Below are 25390 nucleotides of genomic sequence, written 5' to 3' on the forward strand. Positions count from 1 at the left end.
CCCCATCTTTAAACCAATCCAGTAACTTTGATTGGTGCAGGGCTGAGCATGGATCAGATTGTAAATACCATCATTTATTTATTTCACTGCAGATAGTTTACATATTAAGATAATATTGAGACTCTCAGAGCTATGATGGTCCTTGAAATTAAAAAGTTTGAGAACGCCTGGCTGCATTTGACCCAAATGAAATGGAACCGATTCCGGTTCCTCAATGTTGGATCCGGTTCTTCCGGTTTCGAATCCTAACCCTAATAGTATGGTGGTGCAGCCAGAAGCTGTTGCTGAGTTATCCATGGCTCAGTCTTTATGTCAAGGTCTGGGGGGGGGGGAATGGCCTCAGCACAGTCAGGCTAAGAAAAAATAAAAATAAAAATAACCCTCAAGTGTACTGACTCTAGGTGACAACTCAAGTGCAGAGACTGCGTGGGTCAAATAAAGTTTATTTTCCAGCAACAAAAATTGTCAGTCTTTGATCACAAAAATAGATACACCCAGAAGTTCAGTATTTAACTAAAGACAAACAGTCACTAAAATTCCGGAAGGGTTATTGGAAACATTCAAAAGATCCGGAAAAGGCAAAACTCCAACGCAAGAAAACCCCCAAAACAAAGAGCCACCTTAAGAACAAAAAGGCACAAGTCCAAAAATCACAAAATGAAAGGCACAAGAATAGCTGCTGGAGCCAAACACTGAGTGTGTTCCAGTTCCAATGTCCCCCCCCCCCCCTTACAGACTCACTGACTTAAAATCACGCGTTTCACGTGAAGTCCGCGAAGGCTTGAGGGCTGTCCCATTTCAAATGGTTATGTCAGACTGCTTTCCGTAAGTTAGTAAGGGTATTACCCACAGGTCATCGATTGCGTTACCAGTAGGATCCTCCAAACGTCAATAATTTAGTATGCAAATTAATCATGCATCGCGGTTAGTAGTGCTTTCTCACCGTTCTCAAAGGGAGACGAAATGGAGGAGATATATTTAGTAAAAATGAAATATATAAAGAAAATGGAAACGCAATACAAATAATAATAATCAACAACCACAGCCTTTAAAGCAATGATTGGTAAGAGAAATAAGTACAGTAAAAGTGTCCCGAATGATCGTATTCATCTTCAAAGTTCTGTCCCATTCCTTTTAAAATGCCTTGTATTAGAGAGCCTCGGGGGCAGAAAACAGTGCCGGTCACGTGGTTCATGTAAACTCAAAAGAGTGACAAACGCTCATAGACTCCAGTGCGTTCCATAAACTTCCGGTTCAGGGCTTTGTCACTATTCGCCGAATAGAAGGCTCTGTAGAAGACTGGCTCGATGAAGAGAACGGAAGTAACGCAACTCTCCTTATATGGCTCTGCTTTTACCATACCATTTGGAGTCACCTTGGCGTCACTTAAGTCAGTGAGGGTTCAGGGCCTGATGGTTTAGAGAGGACATTGGAATTGGGCCTTAAAGGCCAGTCCACACCAATGCAACTCCTTACAACTACTTGCAAGCAACCATTATATCCCCAAATGGCACCGGCCTGCAACTGGTCAGTCCAATGAGACCGCTGCAAGGGTCTCAAAAACGGTTTAGCTGCAAGGAGTTGCGTTGGTGTGGACCGGCCTTTAAGACTATAAGCACTGAACTGAGGGAGAAACGGGGGTTTACTGTACATACACACAGGCAAACTCAATCAGGGTAATGGCACTCAAAAAATGAGACACAGGTGTGATGGGGAACAAGGAGATGTGGTGGAGGCAGATACTGAAGGGAGAACAAACATACTGTAGATGCAAGGCACACACAAAGAAAGGTCAGATTGGCCACTAGAGAGAAACCACAAAACCCAACACATGACAATTTTAACCAATCTGTATGGTAGAGTATGTATGTTTAAACAATAAATGAGATGGTCTCCCCACTCTTCCAATGATGTTAGGTAGGACGCTGTGTGTGTGTGTGTGTGTGTGTGTGTGTGTGTGTGTGTGTGTGTGTGTGTGTGTGTGTGTGTGTGTGTGTGTGTGTGTGTGTGTGTGTGTGTGTGTGTGTGTGTGTGTGTGTGTGTGTGTAGCAGATGGGGGGGGGTGGGCAGGAGCTTGTTCACATGTGGATTATTTCAGGGTGATTTATAACTACCAAACACACCAGGGCCAGTGACTAAAGCAAGCGCTCATAAATCTCAAGTTTCATGTGGCATAATATTATGCAGCGTGTTCCACTTTGTTGAATAATGTGTTACTGCTGCATTTAGGACAAGGTTTAAACGAGGCACCTGGCCCTTACGAAAACAAGGTCAGGTATCACATGGAGTAAGCTGTCCGCGTCCGTGTTCGCACAACTTAATTCCTGTACTAACAAGGATGTGTGTATTAAACTAGGTGCTTTGAGCAGGACACACTGGATAAACATCCTGTGTGTTGTCACACTCCAAATGTCAATGATTAATAATGATCCATAAAAGCTTAGCCCCATATAACAGTCTCTCTCTCTCTGTGGACTGGCAGTTACACTTTACTGCTGTGCAAAGCATGTAAGCACTATAATGAAGAGAGCGGATTATACAATTATTAAACAGTGACTGCCACCTTCGGCTTTAATAAGTATTAATCAAGTTGTTTAAATTATCAAATGCGGTCGTAATAAAGATGAGCAGTCTCTCTTTTGGTTTTGTTTTAATTCACATCATCAAGGAGTTTACTTTAAAGCCTCACTACGTAACTTTTGTATTTAGTCTGTATGGTAGAGTATGTTATTGTTAATACAATATAACATATACCATTTTGGGGTGGTTGTATTTAGTCTCCCTGCTCTTCTATTGAGACATTTAGATCAAAGTGTCAAAGGTCAAGTCTCACCTAGACACAGGATCTGACACAAAATTTTGACCTGATGGTCAAGATTCAATGTATCCCCTGAGCAAGCAGGTAGGCTCTATTAGCTCAATGGTAAACATTTCAGCACTTGCGTAAGGAAACCGGGTTGAAATCCGGGGTAGAAGAGGAAAGTTACATAGTGCAGCTTTAATGTGGGACAATAAAGGACCAAAAGAATGCAGACTCAGTAGTAGGCCACATGCTGCATGGTACAGTTTGATGGTACAGAATTAGCTCTGGTGCTTGAGTGAACTCACCCTATATTTGGCTGCTTTGCATCAAGGGATGTAGATTTTTTTAAAAAAGGTTACGTACCCTAACCTCAACGTAAAACTCAAAACGATGTACTGTGTACAAACAAACCAACATCATATCGTCACTGTCGGGCGCAAACCTCCTATCTCCGTATTTCAACTTCTTTATTTTCTTTAATAAATCAGTGCTATTAATTGAACACGCTTTGCGTCTGTGTGTGGGTTTTACAAATATTGAACCAATGAAAAGTATTAAGCACTTCTGACTAAACCTCCTAACTCCATTGGATCCTAAAACTGACGGTCAAACCACCTAACTCCAACTCAGGTTTATTTCTTTTCATTCTAATCAATGATGGACAAAACAATCTCTACAGTAATGGTCAAAAACCTCTTAACTCCACTTGAGCTGGATTCAGGTAAAGTGATGATAATATATTGACACATGCAAGTATCTGACAATGTATAAAGTCACCATACCAACTTTGATGAGGCAGTTTTCTTTTTTTCCATTTCCTGAAAAGTTAAGATCTTGGACATAATTGGTTTCTGCCTGACAGCCGAGATATCCAAAATGCAACGGCATACGCAAGTATTCTCATACTGGTGTTACGTCTACTACCGCGTGGCTACAATAACGTTTCTTCATGGTCCTTCTATGTGCAATAATAAAACTGAATAATGCGACACAGGCCAGGCTTGAGAGAAGCAAGGAACGCAAAAGTCAAACAGAAGGCACGCCACTACATGTTACGATGAAATAAAACAGCATTCAATCAAATGATGCTTAGCTTATGTTGGGAAGACTGCAGAGCCCCTTACCCAAATTAAACCCTACACAAACCTGTTTATACCGGTGTCCCACAGGGGTCTATACTTGGCCCCCTCCTTTTTGTTTACCCTCTACACCAAATAGCTTGGCCAAAATCAGCGGATCTACAAGCTGATTTTTATTATTTTTTAATGTAGGAAAACAAAGAACGCAATATTTACTCGTGACCCATAAAAATGGATTCCGACCCACTGTTTGGTAACCATTGCAATATAGATCAATATGTACATACAGTATAGACTAAGCTGTTTGTATTAGGTTCTGTTGAAAGGCCTTGTCTGTGGCTCCACTGTGAAGCTGGTCACGTGGATCCAGACACTAAGTTGTTGATATAGGAGTAACTTAAGTAGGAATAAACCTGTTCTAGAAACCATTACTCCTCCTGCCACTTAATGTGTTATTCAATGGAGGAATTTTGTTCTTTGGTGCAGTCAATGGTTCCGTGTTAAAATAGCCCATTGTTGCTATAAAGTGCATTAGCCTTATTGTCACTATGTTCTCTGTATACAGTACAGATTTTTGGCACAGATCTCAATAAAAGAGGCTGTAATGTGTACAGTATGCCGGCAGCCCCCCTTCCTCCATCAACCCCTCCCAAGCCCTCAAAGTGAGAATGGCATGAGAGAACTCTCACTGAACCGTTTCCTGGGTCAGAGGTCAAATCACACATCCACATACTAAAGCAGGCACCAAAAAAATGGAAACAAAAAACTGCGGCACTGAGAAACATCCCTGTAATCCACAAGGGTACATTTGTCACTGAAAATAGCAGATCTACAAGCTCACAACACTCACAACGCTATTCTTGCCCATGCAACACTGTCGTACAACAAAGTGCAAATCAAGCTCAACTGTACTGTATGTGTATTTCCTGCAAAGGCAAGGCAACCTTTATGTGTTTTTTCCAGATTGGGCTTTTGCTTTGAGTTCTTCGTCGAGAGGGATTTATTTCAAATAATAAGCTGAAATTAGCTGTTTGGAATGTGCACGCAATGCACAAGTCATCTGCCATGTACAATTCACATTTGAGCGCTGAGAAATATCCCTTTTGTCTTGCTTTGAAATGCATTATGCAACAACCTAGATACTTTTGATTCCAGCTGTGATCATCAAACAATTCTCTCTCTGCCTTTTGTCTTGCTTCTTTATTCTGAAATGTGTTCCATTTTTCTTGGGTCCTTTACGGGGTCTATTTGGTTCCATTTTCACACTATCAGAGTTAAATTTACACTCGTGGGTGTTTATAACGGCTGCGGTTTAGAAATCATCGTGGCCGCACGAGCACGCATGATGTACACACACACACGCACGCACACACACACACACGTCACACACACATACACAAATATCCACTTAGTTACCATGTCTTGTTGTTGTTGCACCATACTAAATGCCAAGCTGTTGACCTAATGAAAAACCCACCCCAGCCGGTACACAGACAGTGTGCTGTCAGTACTGTGTGGCATCATGTCAACAAAACAAGGCGGTTGGGAGCATCTTTTCCTCATGTGCCAGCAGTACAGCATTAATAACAACCTCGCACGCACGGGCAAATGGCCAACCGAAACTGGCTCCTCATCTGAGCCTACACATTTCATCCAAGAGCCTCCTCCCCCTTACCAAACATCTTTCTCATAACAGCAGCCCCAGCAGTCAATTAAGAACAGTAAACAAAGAGCAATGGCATGGCAATAACAAACATTGACGACCCATGCAAATCAAAAGAAAGACATCCGAGGAGCGAGCGTCTCTGTGCTTTGTGCAGCTGAGCTGAACAGATGAGCGGTATAGTCATTAGATGCATCAACCTGCACCGTAGCCACACCGACCGTGGAAACAGTTTCCAGAGCGTGAAAGCTCGTCATCCCACACAGCTGTCTTTGCCAGGCAGAGCCCCGGCCTGGCCCGATATATATATATATATCAGCCATTATTTGACTTTTTGGACGACAGTGGAATCTGCAATTATGCAGCAGATGTGTCTTGATATTTTAAGCAATTTCAAACTGCCATACCTATTTTTGGGTTGACATTATAGGTGAACATTCTCAAAAGTTTTTTAGCAGATCTACAATTTCTTATGAAGTTATTTGTCATATGTGCCCTTTGCAAGTTGTGATTATGAAGCCTAAAAAACTAACAAAAATTCTAAGTTGTATTCATATGTTCCAATGTTCAATGCCAAACACACAATTAAATCGTTAATCGCGTGTCTGCCCTATCAACTTTCGATGGTACGCTACGTGCTTATCTTGGTGAACACGGGTAGCGGGGAATCAGGGTTCGATTCCGGAGATGGAGCCTACCACAATTAATTGTCAACTTAAATTTGTAATCGTGACTCTCCATATAGGACTCTCCAAAAAAAAAAATTAGGATCAGCATCAGAGCCCAACATTATTTTGTCATCGGTTGGGCTCCGATCCAGACCGTGGAGACATCTTCCAGAGCCTGAAGCAGCTCCTCATCATCATCATCATCATCATCATCCCACACAGACAGCTGTATACTGTAAAACAAAGTCTTTGCCGCTGGCAGCAGCAGAGTCGTGACACACTTACGTTCCCAGGGTCTCTTTGAAGTCATAGTTCTCCTTTACATCTGAGGTCTTCTTTTTCCAGTCGTGGCATTCGTCACCCAGTGGCATCTTCTTCTTTCTGTGATGACGGTCGGCTACAATACTGGAGGAGGAGAAAGAAAGGAAAAGGAGAAGAGAAGGAGGCAGCTCATTAACACCTATGGGTTTTAAAAGAAACGCACTTGACAACCCTTTGGCAAGAGAGAGGTGAGATTTTGATAAGCTCTCTTCTATACAGTCTAGGAATGTTAGAAAGGAAATAAATACCTTTGTGTGTCAAACTACATCACGACACATATCACAATTCAGTCCATACAACGTACAGCATTGGTCCGGGGACCCCCAGGGGTCCTTGAGGGAGTTCCAGGGGGTCCCCAGCTAAATGATAATAGGAACCAAATTGACCCTTATGGGTCTGTAACTCTGAGAGTGTACAAATGGAACCAAATGGTCCATTTGGTTCCATTTGTACACTCTCAGAGTTACATTAACATTGATTTTACAATATAAATTGGGGTCCCAGAGATAGAAATGCCATTAAATGGGGGTCCGTAGCCTAATGCATGTCAAACTGGGGGTCCTTGAAATTAAAAAGGTTGAAAATCACTGCTAAGAATCTTCTCTTATGGGGGTCCTTGGCACATATTTTCACATGGGGGTCCGCGGGCCAATAAGTGTCAATGTGGGGGTCCTTGACATGAAAAGGTTTGAGAAGCACTGACGTACAGTATGGGAATAGGAAAAAAAAAAAAGGAACAACCTGAAACATTGACCATTAAGCCAGAAGTTCATGAAAACAAATTTGTTTTTTAACTGTTGTTGTGCAATTTCATTGAACTTACCTGTACTAGAGTTAAAAGCTTGTTGGATGAGTGACTTTGAGGACAATAAGCACATATAATGACACCTTTTCGGGTTTTCTGGCCTAAAAGTATGGTAATTGTTCGGGCCGGGCCGAGCCTCGGGCCGGCCCAGTAAGGGCCGGGCCTTAATTTTGAGGCCCGTTGAGAACTCTTAAATATACCACACAACTAAGCGCGACTTTGTACTAGACTGGTTCTCAGGTGACAAATGAATGCAGACATACCTGCTCTCTTATTTAATTGCACCTTCACGACCACACACACACACACACACACACACACACACACACACACACACACACACACACACACACACACACACACACACACACACACACACACACACACACACACACACACACACACACACACACACACACACACACACACACACACACACACACACACACACACACACACACACACACACACATTTTAATTTCTCCTCAGCACAAGGGCCTTCATAAACAAGGTAAACAAAAAAAAATTAAAGCATTAATGGCACTGTCACATAATTAGTTGCACAAAATTAAGGCAGAATTATAGATTGCCCAAAAAAAAGGAGTGCTGCTGCTCCAACTCTTATGAGACTACAGTGCTGATGATCTAGTTAGTAGATCTGACCGCTTAAAGCCCAGACATGAAAATATGTCAACTCGGCAGCTATTTCCGTGTCACTTTTGTCTGACAACAGTTCACATTCCTTGACATGAGTCAACGTGTTGTTGTTGTTGTGTCCTCAGGGGACACACACACACACACACACACACACACACACACTGGCTCTGCGAGGAGGAACAGGGGACAGGCAGAACTCCATATCATCATCATTATGTAAAACCTGCCTAAGCCTAAAGCACAATTGATAGGCATCAAAAGTGATAATCAATGGACAGTGCACTTTATATGGCAACATTCTCAATTTCTGTCCTTTAAAAAGAAAATACAGATAACAAATATTTAACAGTCATACACAGTAAGTTGAACTGTGTAGTGGAATCAAAAGGGGAGGCGTAGCAGAGTTGTCCATCCATATCTGAATAGAAATGTATGAATATTAATGAATATTCATGTTAGTGTCTCTTCCTATTACGGTCAGTGACTACAATCGGCCAATGTTGTTGTGTACATGCGTTCTCTCGCTCTATCTCTCTCCAAAAAATCTAATGGAATATGCAAATCTTGGAATATATATTTTTTTAAAGCGAACATTTGTAACCATTTCTTAACTCTTTAAGACCTGAGAACGCATCTGTGTGTCATTTTTAGATTTCGTTGGGCTATTCAAAAATAGCAGATATACAAGCTCATAGCGCGGCACCGAGTGCCGCACTATGAGCTTGTAGATCTGCTATTTTTGAAAAATAGTGAAAAATGTTGTGCAAATCTTTGAATATATATATATTTAAAGCGAGCATTTCTAGCTAAAATGTTATTGCTTCTGGGGATTCTACAAATGTCTTCTAAATCAGTTTAAAACAGTTTTCTGAAACACTTATGTTGCTATAATATTAATGTCAGTGTCAAGGAGCCCCACAAAGATATGTATTTGGCTGCGGACCCCCATCTAAAAAAAAAAAAAATCCAGGGACCCCCAGAAGCAAAGATTTGAGTAAAAAACAATTGCTTTATAGATATATATTCAAAGATTTGCAAAAAAAAAAACACGATTTTTAAAAAAAATAGCAGATCTACAAGCTCATAGCGCGGCACTCGGTGCCGCGCTATGAGCTTGTAGATCTGCTATTTTTTAATAGCCAAAAGTATAAAATATGGATAAAGTGGTTACACAGATGCGTCCCCCGGTCTTAAAGGGTTAAGCACAGATAGGTCTCTCTCTCTCGCTCTCTCTCTCTCTCTCTCTCTCTCTAAGTGGCATAGCCCTCTTGCTGCCTCTACTGAGGCCTGAAGTTGGCGCCGTCTATGTGTCGTCATAGAAACCCACAGGAGCTGCTGTATGGTATATGATGAGAGGCAGGCATTGCACTGGTGTCTAGAGGCAGGTGGCACAGCTAGAGGTGGGAGTTTATTTCAGTCACTTTGATAGCATGGCTCCAGCATCATGAGTAATTGTGTTTCTCCTCTGCACTGAAACACACAGAGGAAGCGTATATACAGTGTATAGGGAGGGAGCAGCTAATATTGTACGGTAATAGGCCAGTGGTTCTCAACCTTTTCAGGCCGCGACACCCGAAAACAGTGGTTCTCAAACCGTTTCATGTCAAGGACCCCCAGAATGATATGCATTTGGCCGTGGACCCCCATCTCAAAATATGTTGTTCCAGGGACCCCCCAGAATCAAAGATTTGAGTTACAAATGTTTGCTTTAACCCATTAAGACCTGGAACTGTGTCATTTTTTGATTTGAGCTAAAAAGCATTATTTTACACTTTGGGCTATTCAAAAATAGCAGATCTACAAGCTCATAGCGCGGCACCGAGTGCCGCGCTACGAGCTTGTAGATCTGCTATTTTTGAAAATTCGTGAAAATGTGTGCAAATCTTTGAATATATATATTTTCAAAGCGAACATTTTTAACTAAAATCTTTGCTTCTGGGGGTCCCTGGAACAAAATATTTTGATGGGGGTCCACGGCCAAACACATATCATTTTGGGGGTCCTTGACATGAAAAATATTGAGCACCACTGATATAGAAACATACGTTTTTCAGAAAACTGTTGGGATTTAGGAGACATGTAGAATCGGCTTCAGGTCTCAATGGGTTAAAAATATATATATTCAAAGATTTGCACACATTTTCAAGATTGTTCAAAAATAGCAGATCTACAAGCTAATACCGTGGCACTCCGTGCTATGAGCTTGTAGATCTGCTATTTTTGAATAACCAAAGTATATAATATGGATAAAGGGGTTAATATGATTGTGACGCTTTATTAACTAATTTGGCTGGGGACTTCCTGGTACCCCTGCCCCGGGCCAAGGACCCCTTGGGGTCCCCGGACCCCACTTTGAGAACCACCGCCCTAAAATAATCATATTTGAACCCCCCAAAAGAGTAAGGAAAGAAAGTACTGTCGTATACAGCAATACGAGGCAAGAAAAATAAAGCGAGAAGCGCCGTCAAAAACAGAACAACAGTATATTGTTGTTCTGTATAGTTGATCTACAGTAGCAGATCTAAGCGAGTAGCAGATCTACAATCTCACGATCTACTGTTTGAGCTCACAACCCGTTGCATCGCTTATACAGTAGATCGGCTATTTTCACAATTTAAACTTTTTTCTCTCTAACTTTTAGCCTAGATATGATGACATGCCCAAAGTAGGGATCGATTATTAATGGATTATTTTATTAAATTATCGATAGTCTATAATTTTTTATAATCTATAAAATCGATTAGTTCAAATAACACCCCTAGAACACACACTATGATATGAATATAGTTATTTATAGTTATTTATGTTATGGTTTTGACCACTATTATATAGCAGTGGTTCTCAAACGTCAAGGCCAAAATTGACATATATTGGGCCGCGGACTCCCATCTGAATTTCTTTTCAAATACTTTCACTAACTTTTAAGATTTTTGAAAATAGCAGATCTACAAGCTCATAGCACGTCACTTCGTGCCGCGCTATGAGCTTGTAGATCTGCTATTTTTGAATAGCCAATGTATAAAAAGGTACTTCAAGTGGTTCAAATGATTGTGATTGTGATGCTATATTAACTAATATCGCTGGGGACTCCCTTGGAACCTCCTCAAGTACCCCTGGGGGTCCCCCGGACCCCACTTTGAGAACCAATGCACAATAGGAGCGGCATTCATTACATATTGTTCCATATAGGCTACTGTGTTAATCCCCTGATTTGCCTGATAGATCTCATGCAAACACCTCCCTGTACGTCTGTCTATCTATAACAACAGAATATCTTCACTGAACTAATCCTTTGTGTATTCGGGTCCAAGTTAGGTTGGATCCTGTTATGACAATAAAGTTGGGCTTAATGTCCTATTGAGTCAACAGTTTTTATCATGAACAAGAAGACTGGATCTTCCAGTTTGCTTATCATTATTTTCTGAGGTCTATTTTACAGCATTTACTTCCTCCACAGAAGTTCTGCCTGCCTGTGAAAGCTATTTAAATAAAAATGAACAGTGATCTAAGTGGCAAACCGGCATGCAAAGCGATGTGCTTTAGGGGAAGTGGTGAGAGGAAGTCTCTCATTTGTGAAAGAGCTCCTCAGTGACTAAAGGAAATCATCAATATCTTTGTCTTTCGGCCTATTCATGTGAAATATGTGTTTTTTTTGTTGTTGTTGTTTTACAGTACCTTTCCATGCTACACAAACTGGTCTTTGAAACAGCACCTTAATCCATTAAGACCGGGAAAGCATCTGTGTCATTTTAGATTTCTTTGGCTATTCAAAAACAGCAGATATAGAAGCTCATAGCGTGGCACTCGGTGCCTGTATGAGCTTGTAGATCAGCTTTTTTTTTTATCGTGAAAATGTGTGCAAATCTTCTAAATCCTAGCAGTTTTTTTTATTTTAAACGATGTTGCTATATCAGAGGTTCTCTTTTTCTTTTTCATGTCAAGGACCCCCAAAATGATATGCATTTGGCCGCGGACCCCCATCTCAAAATATTTTGTTCCAGGGACGCTCCGAGAAGCAAAGATTTGAGTTACAAATGTTCGCTTGAAAAATATATATATTCAAAGTATATTAAAAAAATATCCACTATTTAAAAAAATTATATATATATATATATATATTATTCATATTTTTGAAGAACCAAAGAAATAAAAAATGACACAGATGCTTTCCCGCTCTTAATGGGTTAAGAAACACTGTACCTGCTACTACTTTTTTGACCCAGCTTTGTGGCATCAACGTTCGTTACGCATACACCTGTCCTGACCTCCTGTATATGATGCAAATGTTTCTAAAGGAACATGTACACGCCTGCATATGATGCAGGCGTGTACATGATATGTTCTAAATATTGTGTATATACTGTATACCTGCTTTCACTAGGGCTGTGAATCGTCTGCTATCTCACGATTCGATTCCGATTCTTGGGGTCACGATTCAGACTTTTCCCAATTTTTTTCAAAACAAACGATTCTCGATTCAAAAATGTTTTTTTTATTTATTTAAAAACGTTTTTTTTTCTTCGATTCAAAAAGATTCTCTATTAAAAAAAGTTTCGTTTTCCGATTCAACACAGAACTTGCCACTTCTCAAAAAATTATTTAAAAAAAAATAATTATGAAAACATAAATAAATTGATTTTTGGAAAATCAGAATCGATTCTGAATCGTCCAACATGAGAATCACTATTCGTATTCGAATATTTTTTTTCCCACACACACCCCTAGCTTTCACATACGCCATCTTCTGCTTTACACCTGTAAACCTGTGATGTGACAAATAAAACTGATTCTGAAGTTGCCTGATAGCTCCTATACTGGCAAATGTAACATGTATTTAAAGGTGGCGTAAGTGATATTTTATTGTACAGATTATTATTTGAATAAAATAAAATAATAATAATAATAATAATAATAATAATAATAATAATAATAAATACAAATATGTTATTATTATTAAATATCTCTCCAGATCTTTAGCAAACAGAAAATACATTTTCAGGTAGGCTATACATTTCATCCAATCAGGACACAGAACCCCAGAAAGACCATTTATTAGCTTCAATTTGTTCCAATTTTGTCTGCTCTTCTTTTTTATCCTCTTTTGTTCCATCACTTCCAATTTCACTTGTTCAGCCTGTTTCCTGTTAACCTGACTCCGCCAGATGGAAGAGGCTTGCTTCACACATTTGTTTCACAGCCTATCCTGTATGCGTTCTCTATCCTTCATGTTTGGATGAAATCGGTATCCTGTCCTGAAAACGCATTTTCTGTTTACTAAAGAGCTGGATAGACAGGGATAACCCTGTAACTGAGCAAACACTCCATCTATAGCAATGGTTACTATGGGAGTATGGAGCCATTTAACACTTATTTTAACAACATCACTTACAGCACCTATTTAACCACTTTCAACCTGGGGTCCATGTTTTAGGGTTGTGAGCTTGTAGATTGGCTATTTTTGCTATTATTCATTCTATGATGACAGGGCTTTAGTGGTTAACACTATTCCAAAGTACTCTTTAAATTTAACTCTTTTAAAACTTTAAATAACTCTCTTGGTCTAGACATTTAGAATCCATTTCTAGGCATGATTTTTATACAATAATCCACTAAATATTACATACCAGTAAACACATCTGAAAGAAGAAAATAAAAATAAAAATAAACAGAACATTGTCATGATTTATTCTTGCTTTTTTTATACTAATTCTTTACGTGCAATTCACCAACCTCACCAAGACAAATTCCTCCTATGTGAAAACATATCTGGCAAGACAAATAATTCGGATTCAGATTCTTCCTATAGACTACTAGCCCTAGGCCTTCCAAATGTTGTGACTGTGGGCAAATTGCTGAAATTGTTCCAACTTGAACAAGTCCTGGAAAATCTGATTCACAAAGTCATTTCCAATGCAAGAACGGAGCTTGAAAGGGCTTTGACCCAGATAATATGCCTTGTAATAGAGGGTTTGGACTGGACACAATTGACTGTAGACAGGTCAGTGCAACAAGACCAGCAAGTTTGGGGACAAAAGATTTAAACTACTGTAAGAGTGAACAAACCTTTGACACATTCTATTTGAGATATCTCCCCTTATTTACATCCGCTCTAACTCTGAACTAAAGACATCAAACTATAAATCCATCAACACCTGACAGTAATAAGCTCAGAGCTGCATTGATTTAAATGGCTATATATTAAAATACCAAATTTTACACAAAACATATGAACGAACACGATTCAAAAGCCTTCGACACATTTGCTCTTCAATTCAAATCACAATCATTTGGATAAATTGCCACCTGATATCACATGTCAAACAACACATTCAACATGTGACGTTGTGACCTCTGACTATTGACCAAGAGTTAAGAAAGTAAAAGATCAATTGAGAGCAAAGTAAAGACTTACACGAGACCATGTACATATAGGAGCACATACATAGAGACATACATACATAGTGATAAGGAGACAGGAGAGATTCATGCATGCAGGTAGTACAAACATTTACAGGACCCATAGAAGCCTCCGTTCATTTGATGAAATAACTTGTGTCTAATAATACAAGTTAAGCCTGATGTATGTTGCTCGACAAAAATAGCATTGCATTTGAAAATGCGTTTTATTTTTGTCGAAAAAAAGAAAATAGAAGAATAAAAAAGCAGAGGCACAGATCAGGCTTTTTCCGTCGCTCAAATAACCTGGAGGCGATGAGGGTTGAGTCTTCAGGTGTAACAGGGAGAGGCACAAGAACTAACCCAACAGAATCCCATTCCCTACGTTCTACTAGGGCTGGGCAATTAACCGAAAAATTCGAAACCGATATTTAGAACCAATAACCAAATTAATGTTCGGGAATCGAGAAGGAAGGTTTTTTTTTTTTAACGAATCGAGTCAATCGACACGGAAAAAATAAACGACTAAATCGAATTGTCTGATTCAGCACTTAACCCTGTATTATATTTTGTTGTACGATGACGGCGTACAAAAATAGTGAAGATAGCTGAGCTTGCAGATCTGCTATTTTCACTTTCTCTACGTGTGCGAAGTTAATTTGAAGTCATCGCCCAGCCCTACGTTCTACTAAACATGCAGCATTCATATTATAAACCCTCGGTAAAAAAAACTAAACAAAAACTAAAACGGGAAAAAGGTCATATTCATGGAGAGAATTGCTGTGTACTCACTGGTTTCCCATTCCTGTGAAGAGCAGTGGATAGAAGAAATGCACACACAATACACACAAACACTGTAAGTGAGATGGCTGCATGACATATTAGATGAAGACTCTGAAAATGAAATGTGTGCATGGCATGCATGTGTAAAGTCCAGTCCACACACCAATGATTTTCAATGCAACCAGTTGCAACTTGCAACCAGTTGCAACTTGCAACCAGTTGCAGCGGCGGCCTGCATTGAATTGCAGGTCGGTGCAGTTTGGGGATTCTGTTGCAAGTGGTTGCAAGTGACGGTTGCAGTTGTAACTTGTTGTGTTGCGAATCATTGGTGTGGCCTGGGGTTAAGACCACTGCTTTTAGATAGATTAAACCCCAAGCACAAACATACTCATATGCAGGAACACAGGCACGCACGCACGCACGCACGCACACACACACACACACACACACACACACACACACACACACACACACACACACACACACACACACACACACACACACACACACACACACACACACACACACACACACACACACACACACACACACACACACACACACACACACACACACACACACTTCCTGGGTGGTAGAGCTTGTGGTTTATTGTCAGGGGCGATGTGTATAGTAAAAAAAATATCACAAAGGGTTATTGTCAGTGAACAGTGAACATACTGCTGCCCCAGTGCCCCACTGTCAGATGAATCTCATTTTCAGCAGAGATGAGCTGATTCATTAATGATAATTTGTAACTATTAATTATTAATGACATAATATGAATAATAATAATTATCATTATTCATTGACTTACTAAACACTTCACAAACAAGAATCCATTATAAAAGCCATTTACAGGGTTATCTCCTGTCCTGTCCAGTGGTCAAATACTCACGCATTAGAAGAACAATATCAGTCACCAGAACCAAGCATTGCAATGGCTTTATATAGGAAGGGGCATTTCTGATAAAAATGAATATCAAATATCTAAATATTGAATCAAGCAACTTAAAAACTGTCTGGGGGGGGCAGGGGGGGGGCATAACAAAAGCCCTAGTAGACATTAAAAAATGACCCAAGAAGTGTCCCCTTTAACAACCAACCATTTGTCTGTGATGGTTTTACATTTGCTACACCATGAGGAACCTACATACAATAGGAACCGGAATAAGCATGTGTGGGGTAATTGCAACATTGGTTCTCTATTTGCCACTGGTTACGGTCTATCGCTGACAACCATCAGGAAACAAACACTAGCGTTAGAGGTCCCTCGACAGCCGTGGAGCACTTCGATGTCACTGGTGCCTGTCTGGAATGTCCTTGTTGTCACTATCAAATTCTATACAGCACAGCCATGCAGGTGGCAGACTGTGTTCCACTGGGACAGCGGTGTCAGTGACTCCCTTCAAAATAATTAGCTTATTAATTAATTGATTAAACTGGTGGGTGAGAGATGGAGGGGGGGTCAATGTAGGTATAGTAGCTGTGTGTGTGTGTGTGTGTGTGTGTGTGTGTGTGTGTGTGTGTGTGTGTGTGTGTGTGTGTGTGTGTGTGTGTGTGTGTGTGTGTGTGTGTGTGTGTGTGTGTGTGTGTGTGTGTGTGTGTGTGTGTGTGTGTGTGTGTGTGTGTGTGAGTGTGTATATGTGCAAGTACTGGAGGGAGGGCGAGAGTGAGTGAGAGGGTAGGGATAGAGAGGGAGGGAGAGGGTGGGAGGGAGAGGGTAGAGAGAGATAGAGAGATGGGGGGATAAAGAGAGGGAGAGAGTGATAAGCACACACACACACACACACACACACACACACACACACACACACACACACACACACACACACACACACACACACACACACACACACACACACACACACACACACACACACACACACACACACACACACACACACACAGTGGAATCAGGGAAAGTATCAAGAGAAATCCCCAAACACCCAGTGGTGTTTGAACTATGAAATATGAAATGATTAATGATACACATACATAACATCAAGTAGCCTTGGATCAACACTATCATAGATGTAGCCTATTTGATCGATTTTTACATTTGCACAATAGATACGAAAGTAAAAGTCAGACTCGATAAAATACATCTATGATAGATAGTCTTGATCCAAGGCCATAAACATCAAGCAATTTCCCACACAGCCTCAGTCTCCATGTGATAAGTCCCATAAAACAGAGAATGGTCTTTCTGTGAAGATTGGACCAATGCTGTTTCTTTGTATTTCTGTCATTTGTAGGTTGACTTCACACATAACTGAAACACTGGGACGTCTAGTGTACATCTAAAGTGTATCATTCAGAATGCAACTATGTATCCAGTCTCTTGCACATTACATCAATCAGACCACAGTTCACACTTTGCACTCTCTCTGTGCAAAGTGTGAACAAGCTGAGCTCACCATCATTCTTAAATGAGCCCAAACAATAAATAAGTTTATTTCCAATTGCAGTGTTTGTGAATAGAACAATAGCTATACTGGTAGGTAGCTGCTAGAGAAATAAAACTTGAACCCAAAGCTGCTCCCATAGCAACGCAATCTAAAGATAAGAAACGCTTTACAGTATAACAAGCCAGTAGAGATGATAAGGGGGTCAGCTGTCAGAGAGCAGCAGAATGCATGGGGAGCACAGACAGGGGAGGAGGAGCGCTCCAGATGCATTGTATCGGTCCCTCCCAACGTGATTTTACCTCGCATAACACAGTAGTTAGTATAGAAAACAATTCAACATTCAAGTTCATAAGTCCATAATAACAAAAATAACAGCCGCTATTACCTGCAATGTGTCTGTTTCAAAGGTCGAAGGAGCGTCTCTCTCTGCTTCTGTGTGCGTGTGTTTCCAACTCGTTCAGAATGAGAGCCAGGCTGCTGTTACTTGTATTGACTCACCAGCCAGCACCAGCCCAACACGCCCCCTGCTGACGTCACTGTACAGGCAGGGGGGTGGGGGGCGGTGGCTTCAGAGCAGAATGACAGCTGCAGCAGCCAATTAGAGGGCTGTCTACTGTGGCACAGGTAAAAGTTGTTCGCCCGGCTGCTCCTCCCCCTTTGGGGCTGAGCATGAAGCAGGTGCGTCTTGTCATAGATAGAGTAGACTGTAGACATACAGTATATATCTATCAGTGGTGTAAAGTAACTAAATACATGTACTCAAGTACTGTACTTATTTACATTTGTGAGGTATTTTTTTTTTACTTTACTGGAGTATTTCCAATTTCCAATACTTTTATATATATAGTAGCTGTGTGTGTGTGTGTGTGTGTGTGTGTGTGTGTGTGTGTGTGTGTGTGTGTGTGTGTGTGTGTGTGTGTGTGTGTGTGTGTGTGTGTGTGTGTGTGTGTGTGTGTGTGTGTGTGTGTGTGTGTGGGTGGGTGTGGTAAATTACTCCATTACAATTATTTGACAACTTTAGTTACTAGTTACTTAGTAACCAGTCTGTGTCTTCCGTGAGGAAGAAGCCCAACAAATCCACGGTGAGGCCTTTGGGAGGACCATTCAAGTAAGACGCAAGGGAGCCTGCAGTACCACCACGGGCCATGGTGGTCATTGCAGTACCATCACGGGCCAAGACACCATCACACCAGAATGAAATGTTTGGAGCAGGGGAGTCTGGTGCAACGCTCAGGTCCTGGACCTGGTGAGACGAAGGAGGAGCCCGGCCAGGAGACAACCCACATAGCCTAGTCCCTCCACGTGCCAGAGCCTCCCCGAGTCCCGGCAGAGTATTTCCGGAGAAGCGGACTGAGTGGCCCTGTCTTGCCCTATAGGACTGACCGTGGGTAGCTACTGGGACGTAAGTCGGGGCTTGATCAACCCTGGCTGGGTCACCTGGGTGAGGGTGTATGTTGCGAGACCCGAAACATCCTATGACCCCAGGCTACAACACTGATGATACGTCCCAGGTGCATCCATGTGATGTTTTTCGTTATAGTAGTAGATTTAGATTGTCATTACAAAACATACATTAACCACTTCAACCCTATATAATTGTTTTTGTTAAATAGGACATTCTGCATAGTGAGTAGCCTACTTTCTACTTTTGGTACTTTAAGTAGGCTACATTTTGATACCGTGGTATATCCAGGACTAAAAGTAGTTATTACACATGAGAATATTACTACCAGGTTATTTTGTTATAACACATTGGTTTGATAATAAGCAACTAGGTTAAAGAAATTGATGTCTCACTCAAAGTCCACTGTGCCAGCAAAAAGTGACTGAGTTTGCCTAACAAAAGACTAATCAGTCCTCACATTTACATTGAAAGGTGTGATGAGTACATCACCTGATGAAGCTTCAAATACTGAAATACTTTGATAAAGAAAACAGATGGTGGTCACCAATGTAAGATCCTTGAAAAAAAACTGTAAGATAGGTGGAAATATAATAGTATCTTGGGTTAAATATGATCACTCATTGAGTTTGTTTAGAGTTACAGAGTATGGTCAAATGTTTAACTGGATGAAGAAACATGACTTCTAAATATTAAATAATATCATTTGGTTTACCCTTCAAAAAGTATTTATAGGAATTAGGTGAATAAAACTTTGGTGATAAATAGTCATGAAAATTTAATTGGATATCATGCATAAAGTCTATTTTTAGTGTAATCATTTTAATTCTGTTTTATTTTATTATTCTGGGTTAACATAACATATTTTTATGCTGCTTGGACATTTCTTGAAGTACATGAATTGTGGAGTAAAGTTTTGTGCAAATTCATTTCTTTGAAAGAACCCGCTGATGTGAGAGGTGGAGTCAGGTGCAGTTTACCTGACAAAGTTATTGGCTGGTGAGAAAGTAAAGGCGTGTCTAAGTCCATTGTTAAAGAAACGGAGGTATACCCTACTGTTCTGTATAAAAGATGTGATTGCTGTGATGTAATTTGCACTATTCTTATTTGACCCTGAATGGTTTTGCCTCTGTGACAATAAAGATATTGTTATAAACCCACTTCTGCAACCGGAGCTTTGTTCATCATTATAATGCACAGGAGATAATACCTGTTTTTGTTGGATAAACTTAGATCAGTTACCACAGGTGAAAGTACTATTTTCTGATAATAATCATTGCTGAATTGTGGGCAAATAATTGTAGTGGAGTAAAAGTACAATATTTGACACTGAGATGTAGCCTAGTGGAGTAGAAGTAAAAGTATTGAAAATTGGAAATACTCCTGTAAAGTAAAATTACCTCAAAATTGTACTTAAGTACAGTACTTGAGTAAAGTAAATGTACTTACTTACTTTCCACCACTGGTAGCTAAACACAAAAAATACAACTATAGGTTGTTTGATCCCATTAGGAGAGAGTACCAATTTTTTGGGGGGTTTCTTCAGTTCTTTTATCCTGTATTCTGAGTTCTCTCTCCTTGATTGGATGATATTGGTATCCCGACCTAACCTTTATTTGGCAGGGACAGAACATATTCATACAAAACTACAAACTATACTCACTCTAGCAATGATTACGGTCGAGGGGGCACGGCCACGGTGGCAGCTGTCGCCTCACAGCTAGAAGGTCCTGGGTTCGGTTCACGGCGGGTATACGCTGTGGGCGCTGGGGGCGTGTTCTCTCCTCCGAGCCATCAGTGCCCATACCCTACGTGGGGTTGGCTAAAAGGGCCTTTCTGTGTGGAGTACCTAGGGTAGGTACCCTCACAAAAAACATGCAGTAATCCTGGTCTCTATACTGCCTCTACTGTGTTCCTTCCATGTGCTACGTCCTACTGGGGAAACTCCACCCTGTCAGGTGATAAGAAGCGGCCTGCTCACTCCTCATGCGTTGAAGGAAGCATGAGCTCAGTTCGGGGCTCTCCCCAGGCTGGCAGAGGGAGAGTAGCGCCCAGCAAGTGGCACTGGGTGAAAAAATTGGAGACAAAAATCGTGGGATAAAAATGTAAGGAAAATTTAAGCAATGATTACAATCAGACTGTAGAACTAGCTATTTAACTTATTTTTTAACACACAAATAAATCACTTATGTTTGCTAAATTATCTGCAGAATAACACAGTTGTTTTTTTTACTTGAAATTCTCCAGAACCCTTATTTGACTGTTGAAACTATTTGTCAGTCTTTACCCTCAAACGTAATGAGCAGAAATAGGTCCAGCCCAGCAGATATGTGCTGTGTGCTCTCTATATAGGCCTACAGTAATTCCAGTGGTGGAAAAAGTTCTAAAATGTTTTACTTAAGTAAAAGTATCAATACTGTAATGTAGAAATACGTAAAAGTACAACATTATTGGTATCAAAAATATATTTAAAGTACAAAAGTAAAAGTACTCATTATGCAGAATGTCCCAGTTCACAAGTTTTAAAAAAAAAATGTTTTTGAAAATAGCAGATCTACAAGCTCACAATGCGTCGCACTGCGATGCATTGTGAGCTTGTAGATCGGCTATTTTCAAATGGCCGAAATGTATATAGGGCTGAAGTGGGTAATGTATGTTTTGTAATAGTAATAGAAATCTACAAAGTAACTAGTAACTCAAGTTTTCAAAGTAAGAGTAATATTTGTCTCTCAGATGTAGTGGAGTAGAAGTAAACGTACAGAAATTGGAAATACTCCAGTAAAGCAAAAAAAATACCTCAAAGTTACAAAGTACAGTACTTGAGTATATGTACTTAGTTAGCTACTTTACACCACTGAGTCATTCCAAACTGTTGTATTCATAGAGTTAGGGGGTTGTATTTTATGTGTTGTGGTCTAATGCACCCTCTAGTGGTGGAAGGCAGTATCCTAATCAGTCAAGAGACTCTTTCATCCATTCATAAACACAAATGTAACAAATGTAGCACTACACCAGAAGTCAATATATTTTGCATTTCATTTCAGATGTACCAACAGTTTTATCGACAGTTTGTGTTCACTGTCACTCTGGAGAAAGCCATCAATCTAAAGACCAAAATTGTCATCATAAGATTAGGCCACTCATAGGCCCTTATAGCTTAGGCCAGGGGTCTGCAACCTCCGGCTCTGCAGCCACATGTGGCTCTTTAGCCCTTCCCTTGTGGCTCCCTGTAGCTATAGAAAACATTATATGGAAATTAATAATGATTTTTCTTTCTTTTTTTCACATTTTAAATTGTATTTATCGTTGCTGTAATATGAGACATATATTCTTACGTGCTCCAATACTGTAAAGATGTGTAGAATAAATAATACATTTCAACATTTCTGTCAAATTTGCGTCAAAGCCTGCAACACATTTATTGGCGTGGCACCGGCATTAGTGGGCTAAAATAGGCTTTGCGCCTCCAGATGTTGTATTTATTTTTTGGTCCAAAATGGCTCTTTTGACCTTAAAGGGATATTTCACTTTCAAAAAAACGTTTGGTCATTTTATCGTCTACTCAGGCCTTTGTGAGCCCCCAAGACAGTTTTTAAGTTGCTCGATTCAGTATTTAGATACTTGATATTCATTTTATCAGACACGCCCCCTTCCTATACAAACTTGTAACTTCAAACTCCACTTTAACCATGTTAGATTCATAAAAAACACCCGTCCTTGGTTCTGGTGACTCATAGCGCCCCCCTAATACGCGAGGGGGCCGTGTTTTTTCAATTACCTTTTTCATTTATTTTTAATATTTGTTTGGGAAAATGAAAAAAAATTAAATACAATAAAAAATAATAATAAAATAAATGAAAAAATGAATCGGAAAAACAAGGCCCCCTCACGTATTAGGAGGGCAGTATGAGTCACCAGGACGAAGGACAGGTGTTTTCGATGAATCTAACATGGTTAAAATGGAGTTTGAAGTTACAATGGGTTTGTATAGGAAGGATAAAATTAATATCAAATATCTAAATACTGAATCGAGCAACTTAAAAACTGTCTAGACGATAAAAGTTTTTTTTAAAGTGAAATATCCGGGGGCCACACCACGAATTTCATTTTTTTTTGGGGGGGGGGTATTTTTTGGGCTCCCCAGTGTCTCTTGTACCCCAAAAAATATTTTTTTCTCATTTCAGAGATTTTCAGAATGGGCGTGTCTGAACCATAGAGGTATAATATAACTAGAGGGCGGATTGCCCCGCCCCCAGCTATCATTTCAATGAATGTGCTCAGTGGCGTTTTGAAGCACCCGGAAACCTGCCGGAAGTAGAATTATTGGTTCGATTTTGTATCCCCATAGAGTTATGAGCATGCGCACTAGTGTCCTTTTTGCGTTCTACGGCAGCCCGTGTGTCAAGGATTGAACGCGAGATATTTATTAAATACACTCGAGATGCATATTTATATGTAAATGCATATGTATGTATGTATAATATGTTTACATATTTATATGTATAAATATAAATATCTCCCCGCCTGCAGTTCCAGCTTTGGCCACTGGGGTGGCAGCTTCAATGTTTCTCAGCAACTCTGGGGGCTTGGTCTGAACAGGCCATTTCAGAATGGCTTGCCATTGCATTGATGATGGCCAGACAGAATTGCTCAGTAGCCCCCCCCCTGCCCAAAAGGACGTTTTGGTATTGCAGCTGAAAGTGCTGTATAAGCCAGAGACAATTGACTTGGGATGAGTATATCTGAGTGATGATTTAGGCTCAAACCTTTTGAAAAAGGTTTGAGGGACATACACCATATGATATTAAATATCAAATATTTTTTTTTAATTCATGGTGTAGATCCTTTAAAGCCCTGGCTTAGGGCCCTACAGTACAGGGTATGAGGGTAACTATTTAAAGGTAGTGTAAGTGATATTTTGGGGTAAGAATTTTTTTGTTTTGTTAAAAAGGTTAAAGTACTATATTCTGATAGTAATCATTGCTACAGAGCGTTTGTTCGGTCACAGGGGTCTCTCCAGCTCTTTGATAAACAGAATATGGTACATTTTCAGGTAGGTGACAACATTTTAAGCCAAATCAGGAGAGAGCACTGAAAATGCATTTTCTGTTTCATAAAGAGCTGGAGAGACATGGGAGACTCCTTTTACTGAACAAACACTCTATAGCAATGAGTACTATCAGAATATAGAGCAATTTAACACTTATTTTAACCAAAGTAAATCACTTACCCTACCTTTAATACAATATAACTGTGCAGAGGAACACACTGTATGGGAGCGTAACGAAGAGCTCCTCCGTTACTTATATTTGGCCCTACTTTGCACATTTAACTTATTTTGCACATAATATATGTATATATTGTACCAGTATTGATTGAGCTATTTATATTTGCACAGCATATGCACTTTACTTATTTGCACGGTATATTTGCACACAAAGGAAAAGCGGTCATAGTTTTAATTGGTTTATTTATTAAAACATGTGACTTATTAAAACATTTGTTTCCTAGCTGGCAGGATGGCCACACACCTTGGACAGTACCACCTGGGGAAACAAAGAAATGTTTGGTCATGATGGGCCAATATATCCAGTGCAATACACATAAGAGAGAGTGCAATATGTTTTAGAGCAGTATAATATAATGGAAATATATATGCGATGTTTGATTGTGTAATGTGTAATTTAATACTTACTGCTTCTGTTCTGTTTGTTCCAGCCAGGGTGTTCCGAGCACCATGTAGTATATAGGTCTGGGCTGGACCACAGTAGAATGGCAGAGGGGGATTTTTTGTTGTGCATTGGAACCTGCTAAGAATATTGTGATATGGTTTATTTTGCAATAATGTACATTAGTTATACTGTGATACTATGGCCTGTCTGTCAGTCGGTCTGTCAGAACACTCTCAGTGGTACGGTGATAGAAGTTCACAAGAGCTTACACTTCTGGTCAGTGGTGTAAAGTAACTAAGTACATTTACTCAAGTACTGTACTTAAGTACAGTTTTGAGGTCTTTTTTACTTCCCTGGAGTATTTCCAATTGTCAATAGGCTACTTTTACTACTCCACTACATCTCAGTGGCAAATATTGTTACTTTTACTCCACTACAATTATTTGAAAACTTTAGTTACTAGTTACTTTGTGGATTTGTATTACAAAACATGCACTTCAGCCCTATACATTAAGGCCTTTTGAAAATAGCCGATCTACAAGCTCACAATGGGTCGCGATGCGACGCATTATGAGCTTGTAGATCTGCTATTTTCAAAAGATTGTTTTGAAAACTTTACATTCAACATTTTGATGCCAATAGTTTTGTACTTTTACTCAAGTAAATTTTGATTTCTACATAGCAGTATTGATACTTTTACTTAAGTAAAACATTTGAGTACTTTTTCCACCAC

General features: G+C 40.0%; 1 protein-coding gene across 2 annotated transcripts in view; it reads right to left on the minus strand.

Moving 5' to 3' along the window:
• The window catches only part of camk1b (calcium/calmodulin-dependent protein kinase Ib), a 78362-nt gene extending 60305 nt beyond the window's left edge, over nt 1-18057 (minus strand). For both annotated transcript variants that reach the window (XR_013932968.1, XM_080425213.1), the window contains exons 1-2: nt 17969-18057; nt 6499-6618 (exon numbers count right to left, since the gene is read on the minus strand). Coding sequence is in view for 1 of the 2 variants with exons in the window: in XM_080425213.1 (XP_080281339.1) it covers nt 6499-6584 (86 nt within the window). In the remaining variant the exon portion in view is untranslated. The remainder of the gene's footprint in view (nt 1-6498; nt 6619-17968) is intronic.
• Between the last annotated feature and the right edge of the window lie 7333 nt (nt 18058-25390).

Source organism: Gymnoscopelus braueri (assembly GCF_963280865.1).
Source record: "Gymnoscopelus braueri genome assembly, chromosome: 3".
Lineage (NCBI taxonomy): Eukaryota > Metazoa > Chordata > Actinopteri > Myctophiformes > Myctophidae > Gymnoscopelus > Gymnoscopelus braueri.